Genomic DNA, 25,773 nt, shown 5'->3' on the forward strand with positions numbered 1-25,773 from the left:
GCTGAGCCACCAGGGTTGCCCTACATTCACATTTCTAAAGGAACACAGATATTTCTGCTACTGGAAAACTTGCTATTAGTAAACACTAGTGATTACTGATATTATCATACCATTTTCATCAACTGTCAAATATGGAGGTTGGTACTAAATGACCCATAAAGTTCTTCCGAAATTCTACCAAGTATGCTATACAGAACAGAACCAAGTTCAAAAGGATTTCAATATATAGGAAACAAATGAGCAAACACTGAGAACCTATATTACCAAAGGGATTGTAGTCTTAACTATGTGGAAGTGAAAATGAAAGAGTGAGAAGATTTTGTATGTTCTGTATGCACGTTTAATGTGGTCTAATTGCCTTTCCTCTACTGGAGATATTGAAGATTTTTATCAGGGTCTTGTTAAACATAGGAATGTGATGCTTTAGAACAGAATACACTTACTTCCGTGGAGTTAGGATGCAAACTGAATGCCTACTCTAGGAAGGCAAGACCCGTCACAGCCCAAAGTGATCTTGGAAAACATAACTGGACAGAGACTACCGGACAAAATTCACACACACACGAGAGAACACAGATAATAAAAGCAGGTGACCACTCGTAGAAGTGCGGGCAGAAAGAGGCCACCGCGGGAGCAAGAGGAAATAGAATCATAGAGCTTTGGAACCCAGACGCTCCTGGAACCCAGGTCTTCCAGGGACCAAAATCTCACTGCCCTAACCACGAGGTCGCTCCTTTACTTCTTTCATGATCTATAAAATAAGTGGCTTCTCTTAGATTTTTCAGATCCAGGTAATGACATGGCAATAGTTCCCATGCCTCTAGACTGCCCTTTCTACCTAACTGGTAAGGTACCTAACTTTTCGGTTCAAGTAAAAAAAAAAATTTTTTTTTAAGATTTTATTTATTCATTCATGAGAGACACACAGAGAGAGAGAGAGGCAGAGACACAGGCAGAGGGAGAAGCAGGCTCCATGCAGGGAGCCCGATGTGGGACTCGATCCTGGGACTCTAGGATCACGCCCTGGCTGAAGGCAGGCGCTAAACCGCTGAGCCACCCAGGGATCCCTCGGTTCAAGTAAAAATTAAAAAAAAAAAAAAAGAAAAATGCAAACCCAAATGGACCCGGTTTGACTAGGTTTGTGAATCATTACTGCGAGGCCCCAAGAAGAGGTCAAAGGCAGGCCTGGGCTTGCTTGGCTCTGTCCGCAGGACCCAGGAAAGGTCGCAGAGGCGGAGGCGGTGTGTCAGTGGATGGCCCCGCCCCCTCCGCCCCGCCCCCTCCGCGCGGTGGCTGTGGCGGCGGCGGCGGCGGCGGCGGAAGGGGAGGTCCCTCAGCCGGAAGTGACGCCACGCCGGCTTCTTGGCCCTGAGGGGAGGTGGGGCTGGTCGGTGGAGGGAGGTTGTGGTGGCGGAAGAGGTTCAGCGGCTGATGGCGGCACGGGCTCGGAAGCTTCTGTAACGCTCCCTCCGTCCCGGAGCCCCTCGCAAGGTAAGCGGCTTCTCCGGCCGGCTCCAGCGCCTTTAGTGGGGCGGTCCCCAGCTGGAGCTCTTTGGGGGGCTCGTGATACGCTCCTCAGCCTTAGAGTCCAGGGGCCTGGCCAGTCTCGGGAGTGCTCTCCTGGTGACGATGCAGCCAGATGACGATGCTTTCCTTTCCGAGGACAAACTTTTGCTCCTGGACTACGATTGTGACGGTGGGGTGTGTGTGTGGCAACTTCTGGTAACAGCGGGTCTGGGAAAAACGACGGGTGGCCGCCCCACACGGCCGGGAGGCCCCGGGATAGGCCTTCGCCGTTTGGGGGGAGCCGTGGGGGACGTGGGGGCGCTAGGGCAGGGGGCGAGTGACGCGGGGGACCCCCTGAGGAGGAACGTGTGTTGCCCGAGGCCCCGTTCTAGGGTGTGTTTTGAGGGCAGTTTGTGTGTGGGCTCCGGGGTGGGCTAGCTTGGGAAAGCAGGTCAAGTCCGAGTTGGCCCGGCTGGGGTGAAACCCAGGTGTTTTGGTTTGTGTCGCTGGCGGAGCGAGGGGCGGAGACTCGGCTGCGCCGGCGACGTTTGATGGGCCGCGGGGGGGCGGGGGGGCGGGGTTAGCTGTGGAGGCCCGACCGCGTACTTTACCTGGGCGGCGGGTCTGGTAAACGTTTCTCTAGGTCTGTTTATGGACGGCTCCTCTGCTCAGTGTTCCGAGGAATCTTAAAGTCCTCTGAGGAGAGTCACGTCTTCCTTTGCTTAAGCAACTTTTCTTGATTTCACAACAACTCTCCCTCCCCGCCCCCTCCCGCCCGGCGCCCTGCGAGTCCGCAGGCTGTGGGCTAGTCCGAACCTACGCTCTCCGCCTGGGGCGGTCTTTGAGGTGGGTGGGGGTGGGGTCGTGTGTGACTGTTGGTACGCGGGTTATTAACCTTTTCTGTGATAGTTCTGTTTGAAAAACACGATGGCATTCGGCTTTCTCCGTGTGTTAGGTTTTAGGCTCCACCGTTTAGTCACGCATTGCTGTTACGCTGTAATATAAGGATTTAGATGGGAAGGTTTGCTTATTTACTTATTTAATTAATTTATTTTCATTTATCTATTTGAGAGAGAGAGAGCGAGCAAGCGCAGGAGCCAAGGGAGAGGGAGAAGCGGACTCCTCGCTGAGCAGGGAGCCCGACCTAAGGCTGGATTCCAGGACTCTGGGATCATGACCCCGAGCTGAGGCAGACGCTTAACGGACTGAGCCATTTAGTCACCCCCGAAAAGTTTACTTTTTTTTTTTTCAACTCTGCTTTACCCTCAGCGTAAGATTTCTACAACCTGAGCACGGATGGAGCACTAACTATAGTTTTGGTGCTCAGTTCCAAAGCATTTGAAAAGATTATTTGAGTAACATGTTAATAGGAAAGTGGCTGATTACCCCTCAAAGTGCAGTTCAGGTATAGATAAGGGTCTGAGGCTAGGCCTTTTGTTTCGTTCTTACTTAGAATAGGCTTGATTTCTGGAAGAATTACTTGATTACCTTTGAAATGGCTTATTACATCTTTAATTTTAATTTTTTTTTCTTGCTGCTGCTTCAAAGGACATCCTATCATAGTTTTTCTCATCATCACATTTTTAAAAAAAATTGTTTTTTATTTTTTAAGATTTTTGTTTATTCATGAGAGACAGAGGCAGAGACACAGGCAGAGGAAGAAGCAGGCTCCGTGCAGGGAGCCCGATGTGGGACTCGATCCTAGGACTCCAGGATCACCCCCTAGCCAAAGGCTCCGTTGCTGAGCCACCCAGGCGTCCCTCATCATCACATTCTTTTTTTTTTTTTTTTTTAATTTTTATTTGTTTATGATAGTCACACACACAGAGAGAGAGAGAGAGAGAGAGAGAGAGAGAGAGACAGGCAGAGACACAGGCAGAGGGAGAAGCAGGCTCCGTGCACCGGGAGCCCGACGTGGGATTCGATCCCGGGTCTCCAGGATCGCGCCCTGGGCCAAAGGCAGGCGCCAAACCGCTGCGCCACCCAGGGATCCCCCATCATCACATTCTTAAGTTGCATACCATTTATGGCTTCAGCCTTTTGATGTTAACTATGAAACATCCTAATGATACTCGTGTACTTCTTTGGTAGAGTATTTTGGGGTATACCATGTGTGAAGTTTATTGGATTTTATTCCTTTGGAATTTGGATATTACCATGAGTAAAATTTTGGCTGTATGCTCTGCTGGCTTTTTAAAGTTTATTATGGCCCAAATAAACCCTTACAAAAAGATAAAAACTCCCTCTTTATATGGGCCAATACTGGGAAGCCTGGGTGGCTCAGCGGTTGAGTGTCTGCCTTTGGCTCAGGGCATGATCCCCGAGTCCCAGGATCAAGTACCACATCAAGCTTCCGGCATGGAGCCTGCTTCTCTCTCTGCCTATGTCTCTGCCTCTCTCTGTCTCTCATGAATAAATAAATAAAATCTTAAGAAAAAATATGGGCCGTTTTTATGGCTTTTAGAAACTACTTGTTTAAAACAATCTATAGAGGAAATAAGAGTAGTATGAATAAAACCTGGGCAGAATGAAGTGGCACTCCATTGTGAAGAATTCTAGAGATTGGGAACCCCTGGGTGGCTCAGCGGTTCAGCGTCTAAATCTTAAAAAAAAAAAAAAAAAAAAAAAAAAAAGAAAAAAAAAGAGTTCTAGAGATACAGATGTTGGTAAGAGTGCAAATTAACAGTGTTGGGGGTGTTTCTGCCTCCCAGAAAGATTGCAGATAACATTTTTCTGCTCTAGAATGTCAAACAGTTTTTTCTTCAGATATTTGTGTGTTTGATGGGACTGAAGTTTAAACATAATTTTAAAAGTTCATGTATTTTTAACTGAAGATTTTAAAAACTTTTTGCTGTTTGTCATCCATTACATATAATGTGTTCCTATTGCAGTAGGTCTTACATGTAGTTTTTATTACTAATTTTTACTCATATACACAAAGGGAGAAAAACAGTAAAAGGAACTACCATTTTACTAATCTTGTTTTATTACCTTTCCCAGTATATTTTTTTCCATGGAGTTTGTTTGTTTTTTTTAAGTTTTTATTTATTCATGAGAGACACACAGAGAGAGGCAGGGACATAGGCAGAGGGAGAAGGAGGCTCCATGCAGGGAGCCATGTGCGACTTGATCCCGGAACTCTGGGATCATGCCCTGAGCCAAAGGCAGATACTCAACTGCTGAGCCACCCAGGCGTCCCCACCCCCCCCCCTTTTTTTTTAAGATTTTATTTATTTATTCATAAAAGACACGGAGAGAGAAAGAGAGGCAGAGACACAGGCAGAGGGAGAAGCAGGCTCCACGCAGGGAGCCCGGTGTGGGACCAGATCCCGGGTCTTCAGGATCATGCCCTGGGCCGAAGGCAGGTGCCAAACCGCCGAGCCACCCTAGCTGCCCTCCCCTTGGAATTTTTAAAGCAAATCCTGGATATCAGGATATTTAATTTACCTTTAGTGTATTTAACTTGATAAGTACTTTGGAAAAAAAATACAATCACCAGTCATATCACACACAACAAAATTAGTATGTGTATTTTCTAGTTTAGTTGACTAAGGGCTAGTCCAGTAAATGACTATCAGAAGCCACTGGAAAAATACTACCACAAAAGCTAGATTTGTTTTGGGCTTGAAAAAGTTCCAGGAGGAAGAATTAAACATAACATTAGAGTGCTTCAACCCCTCTCTTTCTTTTAGCTACTTAATTAAGTGCCCACTGGCTGCATAGTATTTATCTTTTCCTTAGATATTGATGAATCCCCCCAAATATCAAAATTGGAATTTAGATAAAAGACTTTATAAAGTTTACAGTATAGCTCATACTAAGGAACTCTAGACATTTTGGACCTTTGGGGAATATGGTAGAAAACATAGAAGAGGGCACTTGCAGGCATTATATATATATATGTGCATTTCAGACTTTGTTTCTCAGCTAATGTATTTGGTTCTTTAATTCTTGAGTGGATTTTTTTTTAAAGATTTTATTTATTCATTCATAAGAGACACACACAGAGAGAGAGAGAGAGGCAGAGACACAGGCAGAGGGAGAAGCAGGCTCCATGCAGAGAGCCTGACGTGGGACTCGATCCAGGGTCTCCAGGATCATGCCCTGAACTGAAGGCAGTGCTAAACCGCTGAGCCACCTGGGCTGCCCTTGAGTGGAAAATTTTTGTTTAGCCTTTGGCTTGCATCTTAATGTACCTGTGTTTCTGGAGATGTACGTTAAGAGAATGGGAAACAAAATTTGGTATAGTACAGCAGCTTCTACTTCCCTTTGTGTGTAAAGGGGCTATGTTTCCTCTTCAGCTAAGGTGCTGTGTTTTTTCTCAGGATGTTAGTGAAGCTACACTTCCCAAGCATTACCACAAGGTGATGCAGTGACTGCACATTACTTCCCCACTGGGCTGTGTGTGTGTGTGTGTGTGTGCACATGAGCATGGATATTGTATAAATCTGTCTGAATCATCTTGATAAATTGACATTCTCAATAAATTTTAGCATTTTTATAAGCTTGCCCATCTTTATCTGCATAAGTATAAAACAGGAATTATATGGGAAATTTTATTTTAGTATTTAAAATTGGTTGATTCATGTGGTAATTGCATTCAGATTACATTATCCCTTGTTACTTTTTATGACTAGAAGATAATATTGGAATTTAATTTTTAAAAAAGTTTTTAAAACGTGAGAATGGAATGACTTGTGAAACAATTCTATAGTTGCACTGAAATGTTTAGATTGGAGTGTTGGGGAGAGATAATAAGGTTAATAGAATGGTCACAAATTATTTTACTCTTAAGATTTATAATCATGAATATATTTAAAGTATGATGTTAGAGTCTTCTATTAAAAACTTGAATGGGGGAAGGTTTAAAATGAAATTTCATGTCAATATGTTGATTTAAAATGAAGATGAGTTTATACATACTGATAAAAAATCAATTAAAAGTCTTCACACATAGTCCCTCATGAGTAAAGACTATTAACTTGTATTTTAAGTCCTTTTTGATACATTTGTTTTTAACTGTTGTATTTTTTAGTCCTTTTTGATGCATTTGTAAGTGTATATACACACATACACATAAATAAATACATATACATAAATACATAAATACATAGTAGGAAGTATACCGTCCTACTTTCTACCTTTTCAGTGAAGCAAAAGTGTAAGATTGGATTATAGATTTTTAAAACAGTGTAGTTGAGGTTAAACAAAAGTTTAAACTTCACTGACTTGTTTTATAACAATTACAGCTTTGTTGATTTAGTTTACTTTAGGAAATATGTTAAGTCTTAAGGGCAGCCCCGGTGGCGTGGCGCAGCGGTTTAGCACCGCCTGCAGCCCGGGGTGTGATCCTGGAGACCTGCATGGAGCCTGCTTCTCCCTCTGCCTGTCTCTGCCTCTCTCTCTCTCTGTGTCTCTCATGAATAAATAAATAAAATCTTAAAAGAAAAAAAAAAAGGAAATATGTTAAGTCTTAAGAAAAAGTTTCATTCTTAAATTACATTTAACGAAAAACATTGGCAACTCAGTCTAAGCTAACCTTATTTTTTCCTTACTAGATGTTTTCCTCAGAGAATCCTAAATACTTTTCTTCCTAGAAATATATTAGTGATTCATTCATTTGTCTCAGTTTTGGTAGTTGTATCTGCTAGAAGTTGGTTTCACTGATTTTTAGCTATTGTTTCTCTTAACTAGTATAACCATTAGTAAACAATTTTTCAAAACTGAAAACAGTGGGTTTTTTCCTTCTTTATGAAGCCATTGAGTTGAAAAGCGATTATCATTAGTGATTTTATTAGCATCATGACATCCCCCTGAGCCCAAATTAGCTCAGACAATTCAAAGAAGTAATAAAACTCTTCATTTATTTTATTTTATTTATTTTATTTTATTTTATTTTATTTTTCTTCTTCATTTATTTTAGACAGCGTTCCCAGTGTTTGTATGTAAGTGCTATCTTTTCGTTTTATTGATGGCTTTGGCATAATAGTGATAGTCAAATCCTTCTGTAAAATAGGGCTGCTGGTAATAAGCCAATGACAGGAGGATTGCTACTGAATGCACTCTCCTTGCGTTGGAATCCTGGCAAAGCTCAGGTTGTGGAGAGGATGACAACTAGACTGGTACTCTACCACGGTGGCTCCCAGGCTCACCATTGATAATCTCTTTATGAGATGTTCAATATACTGTTCCAGTAAAGCAGTACTTTAACAGAAGCAGAGAAGATACAAGAAGAAAAGTGAATATTTTCTGAAGTATTTATTTAGAAATTTTGAAAATTTGCCTTAGTATTTCAAACAAGTCAGCAAAAGAAACATAAACAGTTGTCTTCAGTCTTAACAATAAAGACTTTAATAGTTAAAATATGAATAGAGACTAACTGCTGTGTTTGCCCTATAGAGACTTTATTGATTTATAAAGTAAATTAGATTAATTTGGTTAGCAAAAAGCTTGCCCTGGTTTTCCTGTCACATTATGGGGATTTTTATGATGATTCAGGAGCAAGTACTATAGGGACATTGTCATAGTTTCTTATATGTAGTATACAATCAATAATTGTACTGAGTCTGTGATACTGTATAGATTTTTTTTTTTTTTACTGTATAGATTTTTTGAGTAAATCCTCAGTTGTATCCTTTTTCTCAAAAGTAGAGCACAAAATATGGGAAACATTTATGTCTTGCAGATGTAGTTTTATTTCTTAAAAAGATTTTTTTTTATTCATGAGGGACACAGAGAGGCAGGGACATAGGCAGATGGAGAAGCAGGCTCCATGCAGGGAGCCTGATGTGGGACTTGACTCAAGTACTCTGGGATTACACCCTGAGCCAAAGGCAGATGCATCCAACCACTTAGCCACCCAGGCATTCCATCAGTTTGTATTTTTATATATTCAATATTTTTTTTTGATTATTTATTTATTTATTAGAGACAGAGAGAGACACACACAAACAGGCAGAGGGAGAAGCAGGCTCCATGCAGGGAGCCTGGGGTTGGTCTTGATCCCAGATCTCCAAGATCGCGCCCAGGGCGGAAAGCGGCGCAAAACCGCTAAGCCACCGGGTCTGCCCTCAATCATGTTTTTAAGGAGGAATTCCAAGTGTGTGTCTTCTCAATAATTATGGCATGCAGATGCTCTTGTAATTTGCATTTAGTTTTGTGTATTTTCTGAAGGTATAAACTTTGTGTTAGTTGGTATCATTCAACTTGTATGATTTGCTTGTTTCAGATTCACAATGACATCCTTTCAAGAAGTCCCCTTGCAGACTTCCAACTTTGCCCATGTCATCTTTCAAAACGTGGCCAAGAGTTATCTTCCTAATGCACACCTGGAATGTCATTACACCTTAACTCCATATATCCATCCACATCCAAAAGATTGGGTTGGTATATTCAAGGTAAGAACAGTTTGTTGCATATTTCTTCCATGTAGGTATAGGTACTCTATTTTCTTTTTAAGCAGGTTGATAAGTAGCTTGTATTAGCCTTGTCTTCACTCTGCAATAAGGGTCTTTTTACATTTGTAAACTTAAATGCTTTATAAACATGAAATACCTAACAGTGCAGAGTAGTATACGATACTGGGAACTAAAGTTCACCAGTTTTGCCCATCTCTGATCAAAAGGTCTGTGAAACATTTTTTGGAACCTTTCTTTCCCTTCCATTTTTTCCATTTCTTATTTGAAAAAAGGTCTTTTCCTTTGAGTTGCTTTATCACTTACTATCTCTTCAGTCATTTATAATTAATTTTATACAACTCTACAGCCGTGTTATTTTTCTATTCTACGTTGATTAACTATTGCTCATGTCATTTTATGCCCCCTTTTTTTAAAATTTTATTTATTCATGAGGCAGAAACACAGGCAGAGGGAGAAGCAGGCTCCATGCAGGGAGCCCGACATGGACTTGATCCTGGGTCTCCAGGATCAGGCCCAGGGCTGACGACAGTGCTAAACTGCTGAGCCACCCAGGCTGCCCCATTTTATTAAGAGTATTCTGTTTTTACATGACTAAATAGTAAACTCTCTGATGACAGGAATCCCAGTTCTTACCTTTTGCTAGTCATTTTGTATAGTAGTTGCTTGAGAATTACATTGAGGTGATCTTTATGGTGGTGCTTCTCTGTGCTAGAAATTTACTGGCAATTTCAACTCTTAAGAATGTAGTGGATAACTAAAACGTGAGTCCTTAGGGTGCCTGGCTGGCTCAGTTGGAAGAACATGTGACTCTCGATCTTGGGTTTGTGAGTTTGAGCCCCACATTGGGTGTAGAGATTACTTAAATAAAATTAAAAAGTGTCCTTTCAACAATCAAAATGTCATAAATGTCCAAATAATAAAACTTTTCTCCTCAGTTTCTCTAGATTCTCCCTCAGAATGAGTTTTAGATATGATTTTAAGGGTCTTGAAATTTTGATTGCATGGTGTGTATAAGTTCCAGCAAAGTAGAAAGAAAGAACAGCTGCCAGAATGAAACACAGGTATCTAGAAGTGAAAGTCAGCCTTTTAGAGTGAGGAGGGCCGAAAAACTATTGGACAAAGAAAGTTTTGGCATCTAATGACGTTTCATTTCTTTTTTGAATCCCTTCCTTGATTTTGATGATAGAGGAATCATTTACTATTTTTTTAATCTATTTATTGTTTGAGTCAAATTCCAAAATGGGGATACATTCATTGTAAGCATTTTTATGAAGTTAGTACTGGTTTGATTTTATGTGAAGTATGGGTTATCAAGTTAAAGAGGCTGAGTGAAAATTGGTGTTTTGTATAGGAATTGGTCAGACAAAAGTAGAGCAGGGAAATAAGATTGAGGGAAAGGAGGGGGCATTTCTGGCAGGAAAATGGTATAAGAAGAGCCACAAAGTTGAGAATGTTATTGAGACAAGTTAGTTTGACTAGAAAATGACCTTCATTTAGGAAAGTGGAGGGAGGTAATGTTGGAATTAAGCTTCAGACTATCTATGGAGACCTTTAGTTATAGGCTAAAATTAAAATGTAGGTTTCTATTTTGGGCAGTGGGATGTCTTTGCATATGTAGGTATGTAGGCTGATGTATGATGAATTGTATTTCAAGATGAATCTTTACCTTTTTCCTTTGAAGTTTTTTTTTCCCTTCAATTTTTAGTTAATGGCCTATTGCCTAAGCCAAAAGCTAATTACTTTCCTTTCAAATCTATTCAAACACCATTTCTTTACATTTTATTGCATATGTATTTTTGTATCTGTGATATCAGTGCTCTAGTTTTATGCCCTTTCCAAAGTTATTGCACTTGTTTTCCCTGTTTTCATTCTTCCCCCCCTACCTTATATGTTCTTCAAACTACTGTATATATATAAACTATATTATAAAATGAAAATCTGAACATATCTTCTTTTTGTTTCAAACTCTTAAATAGTTTTTCATTATCTGTAGAATAACGCCAAGACCAAATAACTTTACCAGTGTGCCATATAAGGCTTCCTTTTTTTTTTAAGATTTTATTTGGGAGTTTGTGAGCATGAGCTGGGGGAGAGGCAGAGGGAGAAACAGAAACGGACTCCCCATGCTGAGTAGGGAGCCTAAAGTGGGGCTTGATCACAGGACCCTGGGATTATGATCTGAGCTGCAGACAGACGCTCAACTGAGCTACCCAGGTCCCCCATATAAAGCTTCTGTATATGTAACTTCATTTTTTTGGTCATAGCCTGCTTATTATTACTATTTTTTCAAAGATTTTATTTATTCATGAGAGACTGAGAGAGAGAGAGAGAAAGAGAGAGAGAGAGACAGAGACAGAGACAACAGGCAGAGGGAGAAGCAGGTTCCATGCAGGGAGCCCGACATGGGACTTGATCCCGGGAATTGCCTGCTTATTTTTTACTTTGGTAATGCCAAACTCTTATCTCACGCGCACTTCAAGTGCTGTATCTTTTCTCTAAGAAATAATACTTACATAAATGAATACAGTGGTATGGAATGCGCTTGGATTATAGAATTGCCTGGATAATACTTTAAAAAACTTGATAGGAATTTCAGGTATGTGGTAAAAATTTCAGAATACATGGGGGAAGTCTCAAAATAAATCATGTTTAATAGAGTGGAATTGCCATGCTTATTGCATTGCATGTTTTAAAACATTTAGGTGTACTGCAAATTGCCCTCTAGGATGATTTTGATGGATACAATATTTTAGGGAAGCAAGAGAGTGCAAGATGATAGCTATAAGGGGGAAGGAATGAAGGGAAAGTGTGTGTGGTATGTTTGTGAAAATGTTAAAGGAATTTGACTTGTTTGGGACAGATCATCAGTTTTAGAACATGAATGGAAAAGCTTGGTTTGGATCATATTATGGATTGTTTTAATATTTGGCTGAGGAATGAAGTACAGCAGAGAGTAATTTTAGAAGTGAGTCTTTATCTTGGAAGGTTGAGTAAGATAAATTGAAATTAGAAGAGAATGGAGACAGAAAATGTTTTAGACTATCCTAATTTTCTAGGTGAAATAACGCCTAAAGTGGAAAAGGGAGTCAGTTGTGGATTATAATCCATAAGTAGAATCATTGTGAATTTGTCACAATTAGTTGAATGAATTTGGACTGGAACTCACTCATGGCTTTATTATATTCAGTAAGGAGAAATAAGATCATGTGTTAAGAGTTGAGGAGGGCTTGAGTATGCCGATTTGGTTTTGCTACTGTGGAAGAATGTCATAGGGAATTAGAGATTTCTGAGAATTGGTTTTAGGTTGAGCAGAAAGGTTGAGCACCCAGAATTGTGAGTGAAGAAGTGTGGTATATATTTTTCTAGATTTAAAAATCCATAGGCTAATTTTATAGTATTTTATAGGTTTTGTGTTTATCCATATATAACCAGAAAATCTCTTCTCTTCTCTTCTCTTCTCTTCTCTTCTCTTCTCTTCTCTTCTCTTCTCTTCTCTTCTCTTCTCTTCTCTTCTCTTCGAGAAGGAGAGATCACAAGCACAGGAGAGAAGGAGAAACAGATTCCTTGCTAAGCAGGGAGCCCAATGCCGGACTTGATCCCAGGATCCTGGAATCATGACCTGAGCTGCAGGCAAACACTTAACCGAATGAGCCACCCAGGCACCCCTAGAACCAGCAGATTTATTTTCAGTGCCTTTCCTACTTCCAGGTCTTAGGTCTCTCTCCTTTTGCCCCTCCCCCCCAAATCAGCCCCCTCTGGAACTCTGGTTTTCTCTTTACAAGTGTTCTTTGTGTGCTCATCCTAATGTTTCTTTCTGTCAAGGTGTCTGCAGAATTTATTAATATCTTAGTTTTATGAGGTAATCTTGAGGTCCTTCTTTTCTTTCATTCCTTCTCAGAATTTCCTGTATGATCAATGTTTCTCATCCATCATGTTTTTCTAAAATGTTAATCCTATTTAAAGGGAACATTGGGGCATTTGGGTGGTTCAGTCTGTTAAGAGTTCAACTCTTGATTTTGACTCAGGATGTAATCTCAGGTTTGTGAGATGGGAGCCCCATGTGGGTCTCTGCACTGGGTGTAGAGTCCGCTTGAGATTCTCCCTCTCCCACTCCCCCTCCTCCCTCTAAAAAAAGGGGGGTGGTGGAACACATTGGTGGTTTTTTCTTTATTTCAGTCATTTCCTTTTTTGCTTGTTTTGCTATTGCATTAGTAACAGAAGAATGATCCCCAGTACTATTGTGATTTCCCAAATTAAACTGTTTAATAATGGTTGACTTTGGTTTCTTCTTTAATATATGTATACTCTTTTTTTTTTTTTTTAAAGATTTTATTTATTCATGAGAAACAGAGAGAGAGAGGCAGAGGGAGAAGCAGGCTCCATGCAGGGAGCCCGATGCGGGACTCGATCCGGGGTCTCCAGGATTATGCCCTGGGCTGAAGGCAGGCGCTCAACCGCTGAGCCACCCAGGCATCCCAGATATACTCTCTTAATTGGGTTCAAATATAACAGTCATAGGTAATTTTGACTGTTCCATTGTTCTAAGTGTTGTCACTTCTCCCTGCCATTTTTCATTGTTTTAAAATTGTTATTCCAAATTTAATAATTTTCTTTCAATTTGCTGCTAGTACCCTAAAAGGCAGATTCCCTTGTATATTAAGGGATGGATATCTGTTTGAATTCTGAAATCTGAATTCCAGTCAAGTTCTAACCAGGTGGTTGGGAAAATAGAGAAATAGCTGTGACTTGGATACTGTGTTGTTTGTTGACTTTTTAAATTGTTTATTATTCTTACCAAATCTTACTATGTAATTTCCAGATATCTACTCTTTCTTCCATTATGACTTGCTCTACTGTGTGTGTGTGTGTATATATATATATATTTTTTTTAAAGATTTTATTTATTCATGAGAGAGACAGAGAGAGGCAGAGTTACAGGCAGAGGGAGAAGCAGGCTCCTCACAGGGAGCCCGACGTGGGACTTGATCTCTGAACTGGGATCATGCCCTGAGCCAAAGGCAGATGCTCAACCACTGAGCCATCCAGGCATCCCCATCTACTATATATATATATATATATAATTTTTTTCCCCGATTTACATTTTTATGTGATAGTTTAGCCATACTTTTCTTAAAGGATCAAGTACTTTGTATCTTCCCAAATTGAGAGGCTTTTACATTTATTTTAAAGATTTATTTGAGGGGGAGGTTTGGAGGGGCAGAGGGAGAGAATCTGAAGCAGATTCCCAGTTAAGTGCAGAGTCCATATAGGGCTTGATCCCACGACCCATGAGATCATGACCTGAGCTGAAACCAAGAGTTGGATACCCAGGTTTCCAACTGGTGACTGAGCCACCCAGGTACCCCTACATTTATTTTTTTATGTATGTCTGACATGTCCCTTCCATAGTGACTTAGATCCATTGTTCAAGATCCATTGTTCAAGATCCATTGTTCAGTGTTTCTTAAGGAATTTAAAGCATAGTTTTATTTATTTTTTTAAAGATTTTACTTATTTCATGAGAGACACAGAGGCAGAGACATAGGCAGAGGGAGAAGCACGCTCCCTGCGAGGAGCCCTGTGAGACTCAATTTCAGGACTCCAGAATCATGACCTGAGCCAAAGGCAAGATGTTCAACTACTGAGCCACCCAGGTGCCCCTTAAAGCATAATTTTATATTTTACACTTGGATTGGGCTTCATCTTGCCCCTCAGTGTGCTCAGCGTGAGATACCTGTGACATCTCATAGCACTGTCAACCACTTTGAGAAGATTGCTCAGACTTGGCAATGAAGGAAAGGCATACTTTGTAGTTTGCCATTGTAGGCAACTGATAAGCTCTGAACTGTTGTGATTCACTTAGAGAAAACACAGCAAGGACCAAATCATTTAACATCTCTCTTTCTCACTTTTTTAAAAGATTTTATTTGAGAAAGAGTGAGAACACAAGCAGGGGAGCAGCAGAGAGCCTAAGGCAAGGTTGTATCCCACAACCCTGGAATCATGACCTGAGCCACCCGGGCATCTCTCAACATCTCTCTTTTCTTAGACGTATTTTTCTTGTATTTCTCCATTTTGTTTGAGTATGATAGATAAATGTAGAGCTTCCCCTATTTACTGTTTCTGTCTTTTGTCAACTGCAGTTCTTTTAAGAATTATGTAGTCTGACGCAGCATTGGAAGGAAAGTGGTAGAATTTCAGGAGGTAGGAAAGTATACATCTTGCCAAGAGAGGAGTAAGTAGTGTCCTGGTGGTGAAGAGCTTAAACTTTAGGTTCAGATCTTGACTCTCTCATTTCCTAGACTTTTACTAATATCTTAATTTGTAAGATGATAATATTTATACAAAACAAACATTCAGTAAATCTGTTAACTGCTATTCCCAGTACCACTTGAGTCAGATATCTGTAATTGTGATGTTTACAGTTTTATGTGTCAGCCATCAAAAATAAATGGCACACTTAGCCCTTCTCTTGACTATTTAGTCGAGAGAGAGCCTATTCACTTAGGGAGATTTTTTTTAAAGTGATGTAGCAAAAAAAAAAAAAAAAAAAAAAAAAGATGTAGCTCTAGATAGTACATTTTTCAATGTATGTTTTTAAAAATTTTTAATTTTTAAAAGAATTGAGAGAGTGAGTGCTCGAGGGGTGGGAAGGGGCAGAGGGAGGAGGAAAGGGAGAAGCAGACTCCCGGCTGAGCAGGGAGGTCAATGCTGGGCTTGATCCCAGGACCCTGGGATCATGACCTGAGCCAAAGGCAGATGCTTAATTGACTCAGCCTCCCTGGTACCTCTAGGTAGTTACCTCTTTCAATATCAGTATATATTCAGGCACAAAGAATACAAGCTATGATTTGTACCAGGTGCATATGTTGGGGGAAAGACTTCAGATGGACTTTTTTTCAGGAGATGGTGAAGCATTGGTGGGATCTGAAATGAGGGAGAGAACATCATAGAATCAAGATCACTATTCCTAATAGGCTGCGTGTCCTTGGGTGTTAATGGTAACATTTAATGAATACTAATGTGCTTCAGCACTGCTGATTTCTTTATAGCGATTATCATATTTATTACACAGCCCTTTGAGATTGTTATCTCCATTTTAAGGAGGAAGGAACAGAAATAACTTCTGAAGTCATATAGCTAGTAAGTGATCTTTTCTGGCAGTCTGACCTTACTTCCTATGCTCTTAATCACTATAATATACTGTGCTTGCAAAAACTGTTTATGGAGTGCTTACTGTGGGTCAGGCACTCTGCTGGGTATTGCTTTTATGTTCATCATCTAATTTAATCCTTTTAACAATTCTGAGAGAAAAAAATAACAGCCTTAAGTGAGGTAGATTGCATCATGGGTTCCTCAAGCTTCTCATCTATAAAGAGATGAATAGTGTCTTTCATATGTTTTCAAATGGTTTTAGCTGACCAACATAAAGAAAGAAAAATTCTGTGATTTGACCTAGCAGGAAGTCACGCACAAGTATTCCTGAAGCAGATTTTCAAGAAGCATTATTTACCCTTCATGCACTGATATTCTCTAATTCTATATAATTAAAAAATAAATGAGGGTGAGAACCACAAAATTGATATTGCCACTTCCTTTTTTTTTTTTTTTTTTTAAGACTTTATTTATTCATGAGAGTGCACCAGAGAGAAAGAGACAGAGACACAGGCGGCGGGAGAAGCCGGCCCCATGCAGGGAGCCCCATGAACTCAATCCCGGGTCTCCAGGATCACACCCTGGGCCGAAAGTGGCGCTAAAACTTTGAGCCACTCCCCGATATTACTACTTCATATTGGGTTGTGACCTACAGTTTGAAAGCACTCCTTTAGAGAATAAAGATTGCCAATATTCTTTTAGTTTCAACGTTCTGTAATCTGATCCTAGGCTTATTAGAGTTGTAGAATGTATGCATAATCTAAACCTGTGGATGATGCATAATTTTCTTCTACATCTTTCTTATCTGCAAATGGGTATCTAGTACAGGCATACCTTAGAGATTTTACAGGTTGGGTTCCAGACCACCACAGTGAAGTGAGCATGATTTTTTTGGTTACCCAGTGCATATAAAGTTCACACTTATTGTAGTCTATTAAGTGTGTAATAGCAGTATGCTTATAAAAACCAGTGTATATTCCTTAATTAAAAAATACTTTATTAAAAACAAAAAAATACTTTATTGCTAAAAAATGCTAACCATCATCTGAGCTTTCAGCAATTTATAATCTTTTTAGTGGTCATGCCTTGATGGTTGATAGCTGCTGACTGGTCAGGGTGGTGGTTGCTGAAAGTTGAGTTGGCTGTGGCATTTTCTTAAAATAAGACAACAAAATGAGTGTCCGGTTGGCTCAGTCAGTGGAGCATGTGACTTTTGATTTCAGGGTGATGAGTTTGAACCTCACATTGGGGTAGAGTTTACTTAAAAAAGAGAGAAATAGGAAAATAATGAAGTTTATCATATCCATTGATCTTTCATGAATGATTTTTCCATAACATTTTACACACAGAACTTTTTTCAAAATTGGAGTTAGTCCTCTCATACCCTGTTGCTGTTTTGTAAATGAAGTTTCTGTAATATTCCAAATCTTCTGGTGTCATTTCAAGAATCTTCATAGCATTTTCACCAGGGGTAGATTCCATCTCAAGGAATCTTTGCTCATCCATAAGAAGCAACTTTTCATGTGTTTTATGTTTTATCATGAGATTGCAACAATTCAGTCACAGCTTCAGGCTCCACTTCTAATTCTAGTTCTCTTGCTGTTTCTACCACCTCTGGAGTTCCTTCCCTCCACCGAAGTCTTAAACCCCTTCAGGTCATCCATGAAGGCTGAAATGAGCTTCTTACAACTTCTGTTGATGATGTTTTGATCTGTTCCCATGAATTGTGAATGTTCTTAATGGCATCTAGAATGGTGATTCTTTCCAGATGGTTTTTAGCTTTGGCTAGAGCCATCTGAGGAATCACTGCCTATGGCAGCTATAGCCTTACAAAATGTATTTCTTAAATAGTAAGACTTGCAGGTCGTAATTACTCTTGATCTGTGGGCTGCAGAATGGATATTGTGTTAGCAGGCATGAAAACAGCATTAACGTTGTATCTCTCCATCAGCAGTCTTGAGTAAACAGCTGCTTTGTGAATGAGCAGTAGGATTTTGAAAGGAATCTTTTTTTCTGAGTGGTAGATCTCAACAGTGGGCTTAAAATATTTAGTAAATTATGTTGTAGACAGATGTGCCGTCATACAGGCTTTGTTCCATTTATAGAGCACAGGCAGAGTAGATTTAGCATAATTCTTAAGGGACCTGGGATTTTTGAGATGGTAAATGAGCTTTGGCTTCAACTTAAAATTGCCAGCTGCATTGGCCCTTTAGCGAGAGTCAGCCTGTCCTTTTAAGCCAGGCATTGACTTTTCCCTCTAGCTATGAAGTCTTAGATGGCTTCTTCTTCCAATATAAGGCTGTTTTATCTACATTGAAAATCTATTGTTTCTAGTGTAGCCACCTTCATTTATTATCTAGATCTTCTTGGTAACTTGGCTACCACAGCTTTTACATTAATACTTGCTGTTTCGCTTTGCACTTTTATATTATGGACGTGCTTTTTTGTATAAATCTCACAAACCAACCTTTGCTAGCTTCAAACTTTTCTGCAGCTTCTTCACTTTTCTCAGGCTTAATAGAATTGAAGATAGGTTAGGGCCTTTCCCTGGATTAGGCTTTGGCTTGAGAGAGTATTGTGACTGATTTGATCTCTCCAGACCACTAAGACTTTATTCATATCAGCAATAAGACTGTTTGGCTTTTTATCCTTCATGTGTTCATTGGAGTAGCACTTTTATTTCCTTCAAGAACCTTTCCTTTGCATTTTTAATTTGGCTGTTGGGTGCAAGACACTTAGCTTTCAGCTTTTCTTGGCTTTTTTAAAATATTTTTTAAAATATTTTTAAAATTTATTTATGATAGTCACACACACACACACACACACAGAGAGAGAGAGAGGCAGAGACACAGGCAGAGGGAGAAGCAGGCTCCATGCACCGGGAGCCCGACGTGGGATTTGATCCCAGGTCTCCAGGATCGCGTCCTGGGCCAAAGGCAGGCGCCAAACCACTGCGCCACCGAGGGATCCCCTTTTCTTGGCTTTTGATATCCCTTTCTCATTAAGCTTAATCATTCATTTCTAGCTTTTAAGATTTTAAGATTGAGAGGATACATTAAAACTCTAGATTTTAAGAGTGAGAGGTATGACTTTGGGAAGACTTTGAGGCCTAATTTCAATTTTGTTGGGTGTCAGAGAATAGGGAGGCCTGAGGAGAAAGATAAGGTAATGGCCAGTTGGTGGAGCAAAGCATATATATTAAGTTCATCGTCTTATATGGGTGTGGTTTGTGAACCTCCAAAACAATTATAATAATAGTAACATCTAAGATCACTGGTTATAGATCACCATAGCAATTATAATAATGTTGAAAAAGTTTGAAATATTCAGAGAATTACCAAATTGTGATAGAGTTGTGAGGTGAGCAAATGCTGTTGGGAACATGGTTCTGATAGACTTGATTCTAGGTTATCCCAAACCTTCACTATGTAAAACAAAATGAAACAAAATCAGTATCTGTGAAGCACAATAAAACGAATTTTGTGTGTACCTGTTTTAAACATCTCTAATGTTCAGTATTTAGCACAGTATAGTCCATCTAGAAAATACAGACTGAATCTGTTTGTATAGTAAGTTGAAATTTTTTTTTTTTTATTTGAGAGAACCAGCAGTGGGGAGGGGCAGTGGGAGAGAGGGCGAGAAGCAGACTCCCCGCTGAGTAGGGAGCCCAATATGGGGCTCAATCCCAGGACCAGGAGATCATGACCTGAGCCGAAGGCAGATGCTTAACTGACTGAGCCACGCAGGTGTTCCAAGTTGAAAATGTTTTAGATATAGGTGGAGCATAGGTTTTCTATTTGAATATATATAAATATCTTGGTAACAAAGGACTTTTTACAAAATTTATCAATTGGCTGCAGTTAAGAATTGGTATGAGAGATTAGTGAAGTTTAGTTACCACGTTTAAGGTGGAGAGGAAAATCTAAATACACTGAATTTTGAGACTAAAATAGTAAGTTTTACAAACTTACGTTTAGTGAGGGGGCACTTGGGTGGCTCAGTTAAGTGTCCAACTCTTGATCTCAGCTTAGGTCTGGGTCATGAGTTTGAGCCCTGCTTAAAAAAGAAAAAAGCCTTTATGCTTAGTGAAATCAGATTTTAAGGGAAATGTAAGAAATATAAGTTGTTATTTGATCATGTACATACTAAGATTTTCCTTGAGAAATTGGGTATCAGATTGTATTTTTAATACATAATAGAAATTCTACTGTTCAATTCAGATTTTTATAACATTAGGTTATAGCTTAATAAAAATAATAAAAATTTGACATGCTTGTTAAAATATGCAATGATTTGTAAACATAGTAACACATGTTATAACTTTAGGATGCAGTAAAAAAATACGCTATAAGATTCTAAATATTAAAATACTTAGAATCTCTATGTTTTTGTTATTTTCCTTTAGGTTGGATGGAGTACTGCTCGTGATTATTACACATTTTTATGGTCTCCTATGCCTGAACATTACGTAGAAGGATCAACAGTTAATTGTGTATTAGCATTTCAAGGTGAGAGAACTGAAAACAACTTGATGAAATTTGATGTTTTCTTGCCATTAAAAATGTTGCTCTCCATCGTGATGGTCTACTTGGGCATGTCCAACATACCAAAGTTGAATTAATTCGTATGTTTGTTTAGCAGAAGTCACAAGAATGTAAATATGTAGTGTACGATACATATTTTTTGTGGATATTAAAAGGCTTTTTGCTTTTCATTGAAGAGTTAGTTTCATTCCGGATCCTTACTGTGGATTTTTTTTTTTTTTTTTCAAATGAGAAAACTGTTACTGATATTAGAATAATGTAACAAATTAGAGTGAGAAAAATAATTCAGTATGAAAACCACAATGATTATTGAATTTATAGAGCAGTTGCTTTTATTTTATTTATTTATTTATTAATATTTTATTTATGAGAGATGGGGGAGGGGCAACACAGGCAGAGGGAGAAGCAGGCTCCATGCAGGGAGCCTGACGGTGGGATTTGATCCAGGGTCTCCGGGATCACGTCCTGGGCTGAAGGCAGGCACTCAACTGCTGAGCCACCCAGGGATCCTGAGCAGTTGCTTTTAAAATAGGTGTAAGTCAGTAAATATAAAATTTGTTCTTAGCTTGGCTTTATATACAAAGTTAAAAAAAAGTGCTTTATATCACAGAATTTGCTTCAGAGTGATCTTTCTATTATAATTGCACTGATTTTGGATTATATTAAAGGAAATTCTTAGCCTTGTTTATTCTGTGGATTCTTTTTGGTCTGTTGAAGCCAGTGAATGCTATATCAGTATGATATTGTAATGCACATAAAATGCAGAGAACTGCAGAGGAAGCAGTTATATTCTATTGAATAGTTTAATCGTTTGTATATTAAAAGAAGTTTTGTTAATTGTGAATAAAGCTATAAACAGTCATTCACAGGTTTTTGTATGCATGTAGAGTTTCCATTCATTTGGGTAAATACCAATGAGTATAATTGCTGGATGGTATGGTATGTTTAGGTTTTTTTTTTTTTTTTTTTTTTTTTTAAAGATTTTACTTATTTATTCATGAGAGACATAGAGGGAGAAGCAGGCTTCATGCAGGGAGCCTGATGTGGGACCAGGTCCTGGGACTCCAGGATCATGCCCTGAGCCAAAGGCAGATGCTCAACTGCTGAGCCACCCAGGCGTCCTGGTATGTTTAGTTTTGTAAGAGACCACCAAACTGTTTTCCAGAGTGATAATATCATTTGGCATTCCCATCAGTATTGAGTGAGAGTTCTTATTCCTCTGCATCTTTGCCAGCATTTGGTGTTGGCAGTGTTTTGATTTTGGTGGTTTGTTTTTCAAAAAAACTTTATTCTGAGGTTTATATATGTTTGATGTGAAAATCAGTTGGCAATGTGACCACGTGGAACTAGCATATAAAAAAAATTCTATAATGTACTATGTCAAGAAACATTCAGAGGATAAAATTTATACTGTAATATAGGCCAAGATTTAGGTCCTCATAACGTTCTATGGATTAAGAAATGATGTAAATTATATAGTTTATCTAAAAAAAGGCTATGAGTTAAAAGATAATCAAATTCAAATGTATATGTTTGAAATGATTTTGTTAAGATATTTTTTTTTAAAAATATTTGAGAGAAAGTGTACAAACGTGTGCATGAACCAGGGGGTGGGAGAGAGGCAGAGGGACAAGCAGACTAGACTCCCTGTTGAGGAGAGAGCCCGACTTAGGGTCTCAGGACTTCAGGACCCTGAGATCATGACCTGAACTGGAAGTCAGGATGCTTAACTGACAAATCCACCCAGGTGCTCCAGATATTTCTTTCTTAAAACTTGTGGGTTTATTTCCAATCATTTTTAATGTGATTAATTTTCTTAAATTAACTTACTGAATTTTTTATAGTGTTTTATAGACTTCACTAGTGATTTACTGAGAAGTTTAAAAGCAGTTAAAGAAAAGGGCGGGCAGCCTGGGGGGTGGCTCAGTGGTTTAGTGCTATCTTCAGCCCGGGGAGTGATCTTGGAGACCCCTCGGGATCAAGTCCTGCATGGGGCTTCCTGCATGAAACCTGCTTCTCCGTCTGCCTGTGTCTCTGCCTCTCTCTCTGTGTGTCTCTCATGAATGAATAAAATATAAATAAAAAGCATCCAGTTTGTTTATACTTTTAAGAATATTTTCATGACAGGTAAACATAAATGCAGTAACTTTTCCAAGTTTTAAAAAATTCACGTTAGTTTTTACTTTGAAATTCAGAGATTAAACGCTTCTGCCTGCCTAGAACTCATCTGTTATATAAAGAGGTCAGGAGGCACCTGGATGGCTCAGTGGTTGAGCGCCTGTGTGCTTGGCTCAGGTTTTGATCCCGGAGTCCTGGGATCGAGTCCTGTATCAGGCTCACTGCAGGAAGCCTGCCTCTCTCTGCCTGTATCTCTGTGTGTCTCATGAATAAATAAAATCTTAAAAAAACAAAGTCAGATTCTTGAAAAACTTAGTTATACAGTATTAGAGCTAGAAGAGATTATAAGCATAATCCAGAATTGCTTTCCTCATTTTGTTATGAGTCACGAGTCTTGAAATGCAAAACTCAGAGCAACTAACAAAAATACGTACATGTAATTCTCCTATATAGACCCTTGTAATTTGGTTGCTTTTCTATTTTATTTTCAATGCTATTACTCTGATGAGAGATTTTTCTAGATAGCTTTATTTTAAAAAAAAATTAAAAAAAATTTTTTTTATTTATGATAGTCACAGATTGAGAGAGAGACAGAGAGGCAGAGACACAGGCAGAGGGAGAAGCAGGCTCCATGCACCGGGAGCCCGATGTGGGACTCGATCCCAGGTCTCCAAGATCGTGCCCTGGGCCAAAGGCAGGCACTAAACCGCTGCGCCACTCAGGGATCCCCTCTAGATAGCTTTAAATTGCAACTTTGAATATCTATGTCTTGTATCTCAAATGGAATTTGAACCATTTCTTAGTGGATTATTTTTTAAGATTTTATTTAAATTTATTCATGAGAGACACAGAGACATAGGCAGAAGGAGAAGCAGGCTCCCTGCATGGAGCCTGATCCAGGACTTGATCCTGGGGTCCCGGGATGATGACCTGAGCTGAAGGCAGATGCTCAACTGCTGAGCCACCCAGGTGTCCCTTTTTAGTGGATTATTTTTGTGAGATTTATCAGACCTTGAATATCTAGTTTGTAGAATTTTTAATGTCATGATACCAGAGCCGATTAGTCAGAGCATATGTATTTTTCTACTTATTTAAAAATAAGTCTAGTGGCTATTTATGAAGTTACACTCAGCCATGGCTTAATAAATTTAGTTGTACGTGATAGGAGGATGGGGTTTTAAAAACAAAAAGTATGTTACCAAATCTACCCCATGTCATTTTTTTTTTTTTAAGATTTTATTTATTAGAGAACACAAGCCTGGGGAGCAGCAGGCAGGCTCCCCACTGAGTGGGGATCCTGATGTGGGACTTGATCCCAGGACTCTGGGATCATGACCTGAGCCCACTGAACCACCCAGGTGCCTTCCCCCTACTTTTTTTTTTTAAAAGAACAGAAGGGGAAAAAATAAAAAAATAAAAAAAATAAAAGAACAGAAGGGGTAGGATGGCCACAGGGAGGGGGCAGTAAGGAGAGAGGGAGAGAGAACCCCAAGCAGACTCCACACCTACTGTAGGGCTTGTATCTCACCACCCTGAAATCAAGAATCATCAGATACTTAAATGACTAAGCCACCTAGGTGCCCCTGTGTTACTCTTATAAAACTTTATATTTTGAAATAATTTTGGATGTAAAGTTCCAAAAATAGTACACAGAATTTTTGTATACCCATTGTTCAGCTTTCCTTAATGTTAACATTTTACATAGTACATTATTTTAAAAACCAGCAATTTAACATTGGTACAATAGTAGTGACTAAAGTATAAACCTTATTAAAGGGGATCCTTGGGTGGCGCAGCGGTTTAGCGCCTGCCTTTGGCCCAGGGCGTGATCCTGGAGACCCGGGATCGAATCCTACGTCGGGCTCCCGGTGCATGGAGCCTGCTTCTCCCTCTGCCTGTGTCTCTGCCTCTCTCTCTCTTTCTGTGACTATCATAAATAAATAAAAATTAAAAAAAATAAACCTTATTAAAATTTTATTGTTTCCAGCGATTTTTTTTCCTCCCTGTTCCTGAATCCAATCCAAAATCCCATATGGCATTTAATTGTCTTTTTAAGTTTAATAATTTTTTTTGTTAACTTCCTTCTAGGTTATTACCTTCCAAATGATGATGGAGAATTTTATCAGTTCTGCTATGTTACCCATAAGGGTGAGATTCGTGGAGCAAGTACACCTTTCCAGTTTCGAGCTGCTTCTCCGGTTGAAGAGTTACTTACTATGGAAGATGAAGGAAATTCTGACATGTTGGTGGTTACCACAAAAGCTGGCCTTCTTGAGGTTGGTACCAATAGTGAGCTAATCATTTATAGATAATTTAAGAACAGAGCTTATGTTGGCATTTAAAAAATTCAAGAAAATAACCCGAACATCAAGTGGTTTTTAACTAAGATGGTAAACTTAGAGTGTTTTAAATTTCTTCTTGTCAGGTTATTGATTTCACTGGCAGGGACTGTCCCTAGGGCCTATCGGTATTTTGTGCATAGCAGATGTGTAGTAGATAGCTTTGAGTTAAACTTTCCTAATTTTACCTTACCCTAACTTTTCTTCTTTAGTGGTTGCCTAATCCATTGATTGTTTTTGTTTTTTTAAAGATTTATCTATTTATTCATGAGAGACAGAGAGAGAGAGGCAGAGACACAGGCAGAGGATGAAGCAGGCTCCCTGCAGGGAGTCGGATGTAAGACTCAGTCCCTGATCCCAGTATCAGGCCCTGAGCTAAAGGCAGACACCCAACAGCTGAGCCACCCAGGGGTCCCTAATCCATTGATTGTAAAGTAGTACAGATTTTGGGGGAGGGGGGGCCGAAGGTGGTGTAAAGTAATAAATCCAACCGTAATTGGATATGAACTTCATTTCACTAAGTATGCTCTATCCCAAGTATGGCAGTGAATCAGGGAACTTTCCAGTCTCATTTTAGGTTGAGCATTTTTAGAATGATTTCCTTGTTCATTTTATCAAGTGAATATCCTGGATTAGCCATAATTTAAAGAGAAAAGGTGAAAAGCTTCTTATATATTTTTTTAATTGGCTGTT

The 25,773-nt window shown here is 39.3% G+C and overlaps 1 protein-coding gene across 4 annotated transcripts in view; it reads left to right on the forward strand.

Annotated features, from left to right (window-relative positions):
• The first annotated feature begins 1,035 nt into the window (after positions 1-1,035).
• TAX1BP1 (Tax1 binding protein 1) overlaps positions 1,036-25,773 on the forward strand; it is a 93,702-nt gene continuing 68,964 nt past the window's right edge. For 2 of the 4 annotated variants that reach the window (XM_025993092.2, XM_025993093.2), the window contains exons 1-4: positions 1,036-1,491; positions 8,735-8,903; positions 20,485-20,587; positions 24,830-25,017. In XM_025993092.2, coding sequence (XP_025848877.1) covers positions 8,742-8,903; positions 20,485-20,587; positions 24,830-25,017 — 453 coding nt within the window. In that variant the 5' untranslated portion in view covers positions 1,036-1,491; positions 8,735-8,741. The remainder of the gene's footprint in view (positions 1,492-8,734; positions 8,904-20,484; positions 20,588-24,829; positions 25,018-25,773) is intronic. The other 2 variants (XM_025993094.2, XM_025993095.2) reach the window with 1 other exon arrangement.

The sequence above is a fragment of the Vulpes vulpes genome, chromosome 7, assembly GCF_048418805.1.
Source record: "Vulpes vulpes isolate BD-2025 chromosome 7, VulVul3, whole genome shotgun sequence".
In the NCBI taxonomy this organism is placed as follows: Eukaryota; Metazoa; Chordata; class Mammalia; order Carnivora; family Canidae; genus Vulpes; species Vulpes vulpes.